General features: G+C 45.7%; 1 protein-coding gene across 2 annotated transcripts in view; it reads right to left on the bottom strand.

Annotated features, from left to right (window-relative positions):
• Nucleotides 1–3,638: 3,638 nt before the first annotated feature.
• Nucleotides 3,639–12,497, bottom strand: part of RAB11FIP1 (RAB11 family interacting protein 1) — a 42,200-nt gene continuing 33,341 nt past the window's right edge. For both annotated transcript variants that reach the window (XM_017849384.1, XM_017849386.1), the window contains one exon: nucleotides 3,639–7,882. In XM_017849384.1, coding sequence (XP_017704873.1) covers nucleotides 7,664–7,882 — 219 coding nt within the window. In that variant the 3' untranslated portion in view covers nucleotides 3,639–7,663. The remainder of the gene's footprint in view (nucleotides 7,883–12,497) is intronic.

The following is a 12,497-nucleotide window of genomic DNA, read 5'->3' as shown; positions in this document are numbered from 1 at the left end:
CCATTCTCCTGCCTCAGCCTCCTGAGTAGCTGGGACTACAGGCGCCCGCCACTGCGCCTGGCTAATTTTTTGTATTTTTAGTAGAGACGGGGTTTCACCGTGGTCTCGATCTCCTGACCTTGTGATCCGCCCGCCTCGGCCTCCCAAAGTGCTGGGATTACAGGCATGAGCCACCGCGCCCGGCCAAAGATGGGGTTTCACCATGTTGGCCAGGCTGGTCTTGAACACCTGACCTCAGGTGATCTGCCCACCTCGGCCTCCCAAAGTGTTGGAATTGCACATGTGAGCCACTGCTCCCAGCCCTCCGTATAATTTGTATGTGTTATGAAATACTGTTGTTTTGGTTCTTTTCTTTATTTTTTGGAGATAGGGTCTTACTCTGTCACCCAGGCTCCCTGCAGCCTTAAACTCCTGGGCTCATGCAGTCCTCCCTACTTGGGCTCCCAAGAAGCTGGGACTAGAGATGTGCACCATGCCTAGCTTATTCATTTGTTATTCTCTATTTTGTAGAGATGGTGGTGGGGCGGCGGGGGAGTCTCACTGTGTTGCCCAGGCTGGACTCAAACTCCTGGGCTCACGGTATCATGCCTCAGCTTCCAAAGTGCTGGGATTACAGGTGTGAGCTTCTGCACCCAGCTGACTTTTTTTGAAGCATTAAAAAGAAAAAAAAAAGTAAAAACCATTCTTGAAGGTTATACAAAAACAGGAGGCAGGCTGTAGTTGGCTGACCTGTTCTAGGCCTGCAAGTCAGACAGGTTATAAGATCAAATCCTCTCTTAACAACTCACAGTGTGACTTAGGCAAATGAGAGTGCTGCTGCCTCTCTGGGTCTGTTTGCTCAGCTGCACAATGGAGACATTATTGACCTGGATGAGAATTATTAAAAATAGTACATCTCACTGCTTTAAGAAGCAGGCCTTCCTTTTGCAATCAGGATTTAGCCTGAAGTGAGCGGTCCATAAGGACAGAGGCAGCTTTTTCTCAACTCTGTGAGAGCCATATCATGTCCCCAAGGCGACTCTTTCCCAGGTTCAAGACACAGGTATCTGTGTAAAGTAACAGAAAGTCGAAAGGCCAAGTAAGGACATAACCCCTCAGGAGGCTTTTTGGCACTGGAAAACCCTGCCCTCAAAGGGCTCAAGGAAGCCAGTTTCAAGTCAGAAGTGATAGTTCATGATGTCCCAGTAGGAGAAAAGTGCCGGGCCCAAAAGCTGACACCCGCAGAGCAGCCCAGGGGGCAGGCTGCCTTTGTTGAGATTGGGTCCAAGGGCTAATGGAGGCTGTTGTGCTGACCACTGGCCCCAGTTAAAGAATGGTAACCATGCCTGGTAAGTGACTATTTTCCTGATTGGGGGTGGGCAGGGTGTTCCCCGGCAAGTCCCCACTCTGATCCACAGGTGGCTACAATTGTAACCTGGGCCAGAAGGGACCTAGATTGTCTTTGTGACTGCTGTAGCTTTTTTTTTTTTTTTTTTTTTTGCCAAGGGGAATTGTTAGCCAGGAAAGGTTCTCCTGGGAATTCTATCAGTCCTTGTTGCAGAACACACATAGCTGCCCGCTACTGAAAGGCATGGAGATACGTTCACAACAGTACAGACTGTGTGATCCTATCTTCCTTGTAAAGCGTGGCTGTTTATGAGAGAAAAAATGCCAGGACAAGTCAAAACTACAGTGGTTACCTCTTGGTAGTGGGGAAATTAGAACTTTTTTCTTTTCCAAGAACAAACATGTTATGATGTTACTTAGAAAAATCTGGAGGGCCGGGAGCCGTGGCTCATGCCTGTAATCCCAGCACTTTGGGAGGCGGAGGCAGGGGATTGCCTGAGGTCAGGAGTTCGAGACCAGCCTGGCCAACATGGTGAAACCCCGTCTCTACTAAAAATGCAAAAATTAGCCAGGCATGGTGGTGGGTGCCTGTAATTCCAGCCACTCAGGAGGCTGAGGCAGGAAAATTGCTTGAACCTGGGGGGCGGGGGTTGCAGTGAGCTGAGATTGCGACATTGCACACCAGCCTGGGCAACAAGAGTGAGACTTCGTCTCAAAAAAAGAAAAAAAAGGCAAAAGAAAAAAAGGGAAAATCTAGAATGAGTCAGCAGTCAGGAGTAGAGGAGGGGAACAGTGTCTATTGCTCCTCCAGAATGGAGCACAAGGGAATTCAGGTCACCTAAGAACAACTGGGGCCACCTAGCCGAGTGGCTGGCCGCCTCCAGACCTTTGGGGCTTGACTTTGCCTCAGAATTTTGGATTTGGGAAAGTTCACCTTTTATGTTGTTCATATATCCTATAATTATTTCCCCCCCCACCCCTTTTTTTTTTTGAGATGGAGTCTGGCTCTGTCACCCAGGCTGGCATGCAATGGCATGATCTTGGCTTACTGCAACCTCTGCCTCCTGGTTTCAAGCAATTCTCCTGCCTCAGCCTCCCAAGTAACTGGGATTAAAGGCATGCACCACCATGCCCGGCTAATTTTTGTATTTTTAATAGAGACAGGGTTTCACCATGTTGGCCAGGCTGGTCTTGAACTCCTCACCTCCGGTGGTCCATCTGCCTCGGCCTCCCAAAGTGCTGGGATTACAGGAGTGAGCCACCGTGCCAGGCCTGGTATTTATTTATTTTTTAAACTTTCCATGACTAGCTACTGGGCTAAGGGGACTCAAGAGAAAAGATGGTTGTGTCTCCCTCCTTGGGCTGGAATTTGAAAAATACAATCGCCTGGCCCTGACGGCTGGGTTTGGTGGCAGTAGCAAGAACCAGAGAAAACTCCAAAGGCAAGGGGAATAAATCTGAGAAAGAAAAGTTGGGGTCATTTGTGTAATTAAACTTTCCTTCCTTGAAGACCTTCCATTTAGAGGGCTGTTTTATTAAGATATTTAATAAATAAAATAACATGTATTAGTGTCTTCATGTCACTACACATGGCGGTCGACGTCCACTTGGAATCACCAGGCCTCCCCACCAAAACCAGGTAGGCTTCAGGGAAGCTCCCCCATCCCAGCCCAGGAGTCTCACAGGCACCACCTGCCTCTCTCTCTCTACAATGTGACTCATCTCTAAGAGCAAAAGCATTGCCTCCATTCCAAGAGGTCTGGGACCTTGGAGTGTGGAACACGTGCACTGCTTGCGGGGTAGGCACACCTCTCACCTCCTTGGGAAGGGCCTGGGGTTTGGCGAGATGAGCTCCAGGAGACTCCTGTGCATCCCTAATACCCTCTGTTCACACACGGACCAACAAAGTCAACTGAACAAGGACCTGGTTCCCAGATGGGGCAGTTGAGCCCAGCCTGAATTCAACTCATGCCCGCAAAGTGAAGACATTACTCTGTGGGAACCTGTGTGTGTGGTGGGGGTGGGAACTGAGGAAAGACCCTGTTCATATGCTCAGCCAAGGGTGCTGGCTGCAAAGGAAAAGGGGGCAACACATTCCAACTCAGTTTCTCTGGCCAGTGCCATGGTTCTTCAGGCCAAGGTGAAGGGTGCATCCGAAGGGACCAGACATGTCTGTCCTCTCTGAGAAAAAGGACCTTGGGACTCCTGGGCACCAGGCAAGATGGCAGCAGCAGAAATCCCAGTGAGAGACCCTCATGGGATGAGAAACACTGGACATCCCCCGACCCCCACCAAGAGAGGTTTTCCAGGAAGACAGAATAAATTTTTATTACACCCATACCAAACTACAGACACAAATCTTTGAAAGGTAGTACCATTTCATTTAGTGTTGTAGGAAATGTTGGGTTACTTCTTAAAAACGAAACCAAAGAAATTCAAAAGTCTCAAAGAAAGAAAGCAGGAAATAATAATTCTATAATCCAAAAACATTGGGCGATCCTTCAGTTGGAGGAAGGGGGCATCAGTTAAGTAGCTCACATAGTAGATACGGAGACACCACGGAGTTAAGTTTGGTGGATACTAGGAATTAAGTTCTCTACTTAAGGCAATTAATTTTTCAGTCGTGAGAGATAATTATTAGTTCTAGAAAAAGAAAAGTTGACTGGGAGAAGGGACCCAGGAAGGAAGAATGGCGTGTCATTTAACATTAAATTGCCTCTCCAGTATATGGCTGAGTATCATGGACCTTCCTCCCTCTCTGCCCCGTTGAGCTCCCACTGTTAGCAAAACTGAGAAGCACACACCTGTGTCTTCTTCATACAGGCATGTGCACACACACCTGTATCTCCTTTATACAGGCATGTGCACACACACCTGTATCTCCTTCATACAGGCACGTGCACATACACCTGTATCGCCTTCATACAGGCATGTGCGGCGCCGTCACCAATTGGGGCCCACAGCTCTTCAGTATGGCAAAGGGCAGGCTTGCTCCTTCATCCACTCTGCTGCCTTGATGAGGTGAACACACTGGAATAAGATGGAGGGCAGGATACCTGCCAAAGCCTGAGGAATTAGATGATCTGAAACAATCGGGCAAATGCTGGACATTTCAAAAAGCTGACCTCCAACTGCAGTTTACGGGTATAGAATTTGATGCTTCCTTCAAGTCCTGACTGCTCTTTCTGAGGCAGCCAGGCTAGGCCAAGAAATGAGCTGCTCCGGCTTCTCCAGAGCACAGCTGCCTCCCAGGGTCTGTCAGCATCTGCAGCAGTTGGAAGGAGGCCCCACCTCTTCTGAGATACAGTCCATTTGTAGGATTCTCCAGTGCTCCAATTCACTAATGTCTGCTAATGGCTCAGAACAGGCTAAAGCTTCTACCAGATAACCCCTCCCCGAAAACTGAGTCCTCAGGGACAGTTGTTGACTGAATGATCTCCAGGTTATCTACTTTGGGAGGTGCAGAAATGCTATAAATTGAATTTTTTCTCAGCAGCAGCAGAAGCCAGGTACCCTTGAGTCAATTGTCCTTCACTGTCCAGAAGGCATTTCAGAGCACAGGAATTCACTCCTCCACCCAGATGTCCCTCTCATATGGGGACTGAGTCACACACCCCAGGTCCTAGCAGCAGACATCTCCAAACCAACATCCTTATGAACACTGCAGGTCTCTACTCCAGCTCTCCAATGGAAGAAGAACCACGCAGAGCACAACTGCCCCCCAGTGCATTTGGGCTATCACAGTAAAAATACATTTATATCAAGTAAAAAACATAATGTAGGACAAATATATACATGTATACTTCCTTTCTTTTTTTTTTTTGAGACAGAGTCTCACCTGTTGCCCAGGCTGGAGCGCAATGGTATGATCTCAGCTCACTGCAACCTCCGCCTCCCTCGCTCAAGCGATTCTTGTGCCTCAGCCTCCCGAGTAGCTGAGATTACAGGTGGCTGCCACCACACCCAGCTAATTTCTATATTTTTAGTAGAGATGGGGTTTTGCCATGTTGACCAGGCTGGTCTCGAACTCCTGACCTCAAGTGATTCACCTGCCTCGGCCTCCCAAACTGCTGGGATTACAGGCATGAGCCACTGCGTCCAGCCATACATGTACATTTTCAGAGTTCAAGTGAATATACAGTTTTCTTTATAAGTATGTAAATAAATTTCATAGCACTACAAAAATACAAGTCATCTGAGAAGTTTACAGTGTTGCAGTGATCCCAGTACTGTAGGAGAGAAATAAAATAGCTGTAGATAATTAAAAGCTAATTAGATAAATCAAGTTACAGTATCATCCTTCAGATTAAAGTGCTCTGATACAACCAATGCCACAGCAAACAAAATCCTGGAAAGGGATTGCACTGCCAATGATTTTGCCTTTTAACCTCAATGTAACAAGGACATACATAAAAGTGATTCCCAATTTAATAACTGCTATCATCTCCACCCCTGCCCACACTATTGGCCTGTGATATTCTTCCCCTGGGAGAGATGTCAAGGTTAGATGAGATTCTATCATAGCCAGGAGAAAAAATGAGCAATACCAGAAACATACTAATTCCAGTCTTAAGTGAGTAATAACAAAATTACCTGAAAAATCTGAACTGGTACTTTTAGCTAAGAAGGAAGCAAGTGTCCTAGTTTTAAAAAAATCTATAAATCTAGTTTTAAAATACAAATTCAAAATAAGTATCATCTTCTTGCTCTGCACAATTTTATAACAAGGGGGTAAAATACTAGTGAGTCTATTCATGAGGGAAAATGGAAAAAAAAGCAACCATTTGAAGGCTGAGGCATTTCTGTTTTCTACTGACTTTTCACTTTTATTAACTACAGTAAGCCCTTCACTACAATTTCCCCAGTATCCCAGAAATAATTTGGGTTTCCTTTTGGGCAGGGAGAGAAAGTGTTCAAAGGACAGACACGCAGATGCAGTTCAATCCCTTTGTGGTCCAATCCGTGGTCTCCTGTCCCCTGCACAGTGAAGGAGCTTCTTTCTTTCTTTTTATTTTTTTTTTTTTAAGACGGAATCTTAAAAAAATTGCCCAGGCTCTTTAAGAGTCTTAAAAAACCTCTTGCCCAGGCTGGAGTGCAGTGGCATGATCTTGGCTCACTGCAGCCTCCATCTCCCAAGTTCAAGTGATGCTTCTGCCTCAGCCTCCCAAGTAGCTGGGATTACAGGCACGCACCACCACGCCAAGCTAATTTTTGTATTTTTAGTAGAGACAGGGTTTTGCCATGTTGGTTAGGTTGGCCTCGAACTCCTCACCTCAAGTGATCCACCCTCCTCGGCCTTGCAAGGTGCTGGGATTACAGGCATGAGCCACTGCCCCTGGCCTGAAGGGGCTTCTTCATCTTGGGGAGTTGGTGGACCCTGTCTCTGTCCCTCACAAGGAGTGTTGCTGAGGAAACCAGGGTACTGAGCAAAGGCACAGGGGGAAAAGGCCAAACAATCCTATTGACATCATTCCACACCTGCCAGAACTGTATTAGCGAGTGCGTGGACCACCCAAGCAAAGCGCTGAACAGGCTGGTCTAGCCAGCAGGAACCTGGCTGTTCATAAGAAGAGGGGCTTTAACCAAGTTCCTCGAATTGAATAAAGAGTAATTCTTTTAATTCCTGAATTCTACTTTTCCAGTCTCCAGTAAAAGGGCCCTGGATCTAAGCAGAACATATTTTAAGGCTAGAGAGTAGAAGTTGATGTTTAGAAAAGGCCGCTTGTTCGAAATCCGAAAGGCACACTCAGAGGCTTACTCTAAACACCCCTGCTCCCATCAAAAAACAAGACCCAAGTTTGAGAAGCTGGGTAGGTTTACATTGTACAAAATTTAACATCTGCAGCCAAAAGCCACACCTGAGCTACTCAAAAGCCAAGAAAGTATGTGTATGTAACACAGCACCAATGGCATGGTCCTTTTTTCATTTAAAGCTTTCTCAGGTAAGCTTTAAGAGCTGGAGGATACATATTGAAAAAAATCTCAGTATGAAAGAAAGAAAACCCCAGTGTTAAAATACATTAATACCTCCTGTGCCATCTGAATCTCTGGCTCAGGATCAGATCTTATGACCACGTCTCTCGTGGGCATAAAATATTTACAACCTAGTTAAAGGCACAGTGGCATTTAAAAATAAAGCCCTGGGAATGTATAGTAAAAGATTCATTGTAATCATTAACCTGGCTTCCATTGGTAGAATTCACTCTTGCCAGATAACATGTGAGGGAGATGATGATTCGGAGCCTGCTGGTGGTTCTCAGGCAGGGCGAGTCCTTGACCCCTAGAGCAGGTGAAAGTGAAGTCACAAAAACGTCTCGGTGTTTTTTTTCCTGCTGATTTACATCTTTCCTGCTTTTTTGCCAACCTGAGTCGGGACACGGAGGATATTGGGGGTTTCTTCCATGACTCTGACAAGCAGGTTGTCAATGTAGTCTTCCAGCTCGCGGACCTGGAACTCCTTCTTGCTTATCGTTTCCTTCTGTTTGAGGACCAGCTGGATGAGCTCATCATGGGTCAGCTGTGCGTACGCAAATGCAGGGTCCGAGGGGCTGTATTTCTTTGGAGAGGGGGAGAAAGTTGGGAAAAAGGAGTTACAAAATCAGCACAGAAATCTAAAACCTAAAAGAAGTACAAACAAGGAAAAGGTGACTAGTGATCTGGGTTTCTTGGGAATCCATTTTCTTTCCTTTTTTTTTTTTTTTTTTGAGGCTGAGTCTCACCCTGTCACCCAGCCTAGAGTGCAATGGCATGATCTCGGCTCACTGAAACCTCCGCTTCCTGGGTTCAAGTGATTCTCCCACCTCAGCCTCCTGAGTAGCTAGACTATAGACATGTGCCACCATGCCTGGCTAAATTTTGTGAGGTTTTTTTAGCAGGCACAAGGTTTCACCATGTTGGCCAGGCTGGTCTTGAACTCCTGACCCCAGGTGATCTGCCCGCCTCAGCCTCCCAAAGTGCTGAGATTACAGGGATGAGCCACCATGCCCAGTCAGGGAATCCATTTTCAGTTTATGGTGAAAACAGGTTGTTGACTGATGAAGTTTTCTGGAAAGGGCCAGATAGCACATATTTGAGTCTTTGCAGGCCACAGATGGCCTTTGTTAATATATTCTTCCTTGTTTTTTTTTTTATTTGTTTGTTTTGTTTTATTTTGTTGTATGACCTTTCAAAAATGTAAAAACCATACTTGGCTCACAGGTCGAGGACCTCTGGACTTGACTCTGGGTTTGGATTTTAAGCAATGCCACCATGAGAGGACTCCGTTCTCCAAATGAGTGCTCACTCTTCTGGGAACACTAGGAGTTCACACGACCAAACACCAGTGCAGATCTGGAGACGACTCCCAAGCCAGAGGGGGCCCAGGAAGACATAGCTGTGACAGCAGGTGCAGGGGGCAAGGGCTCTCCTTCCAGGGCAGCAGGTCGAGGTCTAGCCCAACTGTCTGCTCCTGCCAAAGCTGTGCTCAGAAGGACTCGGTGAGCAGGTGGATGCAGAGGACACCCAGGGACTCCAGTTCACATCACTTCATACTTGAAAAATATGCGGAGTCAGAGCCAGGTGCCATCATGCCCTGTCCTCACCCGTGGCCATCTAGGCATGCCCTTGGGTACACAGCGGCCTGTCCCAGAGCTGAGTGTTCTGCTCCCGAGGAGAGCACACACCCTGTGGAGTCACTGTGCTTTATCAGCATTTGTGATCTGAGGCCCCTGCCAGCCCAAGCAGCCTGAACCAGGAGGACACGCAAGATAAAGCTTAAATGAAAAGTCACACGCTGTGCAAGTCCCCAGTAAGGAAAAAAAAAGTGACTTTTCCTGAAATCTGTAGCCTGAGATTTACATGTTTAAAGAATCAAGATGATTTGCTGGCAAAGTTCTGAGGCAGGAATAGCTTTATTGCCCCGAGGGTCTAACGGTCTCACTGTCTACCAGGAAGGCCAAGAGACTACCTTCTCCAAGAAGAATCAACACTTGCTCCTCAGTGACACGATAGAAGCCCCAGTTCAGTCCAGTGACGCAAACTGCCTGGACACGAGCCAGAAGTCAAAGGAGGGATCCCAGCCCTCCCATCCTGGCCAGGAACAAAAGCACGATGATGGTGGTACTAACTTAGACACACAACACCAATGTTTCCATAGACAAGTGAGTTCAACCCCATACAGGCTGCACATTCAGAGGCGAGACACTGGACTGCTTTTCCAAAACCTGCTTCTCCCCTAATCTTTGTTTTTGAAAACTTTGAAGGCACGCATTCATAGCGCACCTTCTCTGGACCTCAGTCACTGTAGATGTGACTTCCAAAACAGTATTTCATTGAAAAGTTGCATGTCTGGAAAAAAAGTCCTAGAGATTGGTTGTACAACAATGTGAATGTACTTAATGACTTTTTTTTTTTTTTTTTTTTTTTGCCCCATAGAGACGGGGTCTCGCTATGTTGCCTGGGCTGGTCTCAAACCCAAGCTCCCACTATGGCCTCCCAAAGTGCTGCGATTACAGGCATGAGCCTCCACACTCAGCCTTACATTTTATATCAAGAAAAAAAGAGTCACCTTTGTAAATCATGGCAAAGAGTATGTCCTCAAGGGATTTTAGATTATATTTCTGTCATATAAGGATCTTATTTATTTATTTATTTTTTAAAGTTGCAATACATAAGATATTCTGCATGGAATTTGAAAGAGAGAGGGATACAGAGGCTGACACCTGTAGGGTGTCATATAATTAATTCCAACACCTAACATTTGGGTCTCTTTATTTTTCCTGGGATTCTTTTTTTTTCTTTTTTTGAGACAGTCTCACTGTGACGCCCAGGCTGGAGTGCAGTGACACGATCTCGGCTCACTGCAACCTCTGCCTCCTAGGTTCAAGTGATTCTCCTGCCTCAGCCTCCCGAGTAGCTGGGATTACAGGCACGTGCCACCACACCCAGCTAATTTTTGTATTTTTAGTAGAGATAGGGTTCTACCATGTTGACCAGGCTGGTCTTGAACTCCTGACCTCAAGTGATCCTCCCGCCTCAGTCACCCAAAGTGCTGGGATTACAGGCATGAACCACTGAGCCTGACCTTCCTGGGGTTCTTGATGATATGTTTTATAATGTCAGCCTCATACAAAGTAATAGTTTTACAGCTTTGTACTATTTAGTAAGCATTTTTTCCATCATAACATTTTAGCAAAATTGCTTTTCTAGTGGATGCTTAAAATCCCATTATATTTTAACTACTCCTCTATTGCTGGATATTTATGTTGTTTTCAATTTGTACAATTATATATAACATTTTAATCAAAATGCATGAGCATAAATCTTTGGCTACATCTCTAAGTACTTCCTGAAGATAAATGCCTAGAATTGAAAATGTGTACACACTTAAGGTACTTCATACGAACCATCAAACAGCTATTTAATTTGGATTATGTAATTCAGAGGGAAAAAGAATATAAAGGACTTTAAAATCATTGGAAGAGCTTAGTTTTACGATATTAAAAAATTATAAAACAGGGCCAGGCATGGTGGCTCATATCTGTAATCCTAGCACTTTGGGAGGCTGAAGCAGGTGGATCACGAGGTCAGGAGTTCGAGACCAACCTGGCCAACATGGTGAAACCTCGTCTCTACTAAAAATACAAAAAATTATCCAGGCATGGTGGCGGGCACCTGTAGTCCCAGCTACTCGGGAGGCTTAGGCAGAAGAATCGCTTGAACCCGGGAGGCGGAGGTTGCGGTGAGCCAAGATAGTGCCACTGCACTTGAGTATGGGCAACAGTGTGAGATCCTGCCTCAAAAAAAAAAAAAAATCATAAAATAATCCAGCATCATAAAAGGTGAGTAATGGCCTTGAAGAAAAAGCACAGAGAAAATACCCACAAATGCAAGAAAGAATGGTGCCCATTGTCATGTATTTCTCACCAGGATTCTTACCCTGGACTTTTCCTTTTACGTAGTTGTGATAATGACATACACTCAAATGTGCATCCACCTTTTTTCATATCACAGATGATTTTTGGATCTAGTTGGCTTTATTTTAAAACGGAAATGTTAAAGCCACCTGGGTAAATAAGACACTCCCAGTTATAAATCATCTATAAAGGATGGAGGCCCTAAAACAACAACCAAGAAAAGAAAAAAAATATCACTGTAGTAATGATCCAGCTAGCTTTTCATAACTTTAGCTATGCAATTTCTTTCCCTTAAACCTCTCTTACTTTGCAACATTCCAAAGACTAAGTATCTTTATAAATACTGTCTTATGCCTTAACACACAACATCTATCATGCGGCAGGCCAATAGCAGAGTCTCCAGGAAATGTCCCATATTTACCCAGAATGTTTACTAGGCATGGTCCAGAACCAAGAGATGTGTTGCAGGCAGGCAGCAGGGCGGCAGTCAGGCTTACAAATCATGAGCAAAATAAGCAGCAGTTGCCTTTGTTTTGAGCTAAGTTATTTTCTTAGGGCCAGGAGATAAGCCATTGAATTAAATGAGCTTTGAAGAGGAAATAACATGGTAGCTAAAGGTCTTGCTAACTTCCCAGAAACAAGGTGTTTGTTTCTCTTTGGAGCCACACTGCATTCCACAGTAAAAGGAAGATGGATGGGAAGCTGCTGAATGACTCTGGTTTTCATTGCTGTCCTTTTATCCCATTTCCTGATAAATATCATTAACTCCAGGAAGACAAGTGCTGCCTCTTCTATCTGCGACAACCACACAGAAGCCAGGCAAGCTGGTTGACATACTGTACATTTTTAGGCTAGGGCTGAAATGTAGTAGGTACACAGTTCTGGCTGTGGCTGACAATTTTGAGATCAATGCTTACCACCTGCCCTGTCAATGTGTTCTACAACGAAAGAGTGGGGGCCGGGCACAGTGGCTCACACCTGTAATCCCAACACTTTGGGAGGCCAAGGCGGGTGGATCACCTGAGGTCAGGAGTTCGAGACCAGCCTGACCGACATGGTAGAACCCCGTCTCTACCAAAAATACAAAAAAAAATTAGCTGGGTGTGGTGGTGCATGCCTGTAATCCCAGCTACTTGGGAGGCTGAGGTTTAAGAATTGCTTGAACCTGGGAGGTGGAGGTTGCAGTGAGCTGAGATCGCACCATTGCACTCCAGCCTGGTCAACCAGAACGAAAATCCACCAAAAAAAAGGAAGGAAGGAAGGGAGGGAGGGAGGGAG

Source organism: Rhinopithecus bieti, unplaced genomic scaffold (assembly GCF_001698545.2).
Source record: "Rhinopithecus bieti isolate Rb0 unplaced genomic scaffold, ASM169854v2 scaffold_32047, whole genome shotgun sequence".
Classification (NCBI taxonomy): domain Eukaryota; kingdom Metazoa; phylum Chordata; class Mammalia; order Primates; family Cercopithecidae; genus Rhinopithecus; species Rhinopithecus bieti.
This window is presented reverse-complemented; position numbering and strand designations above follow the sequence as displayed.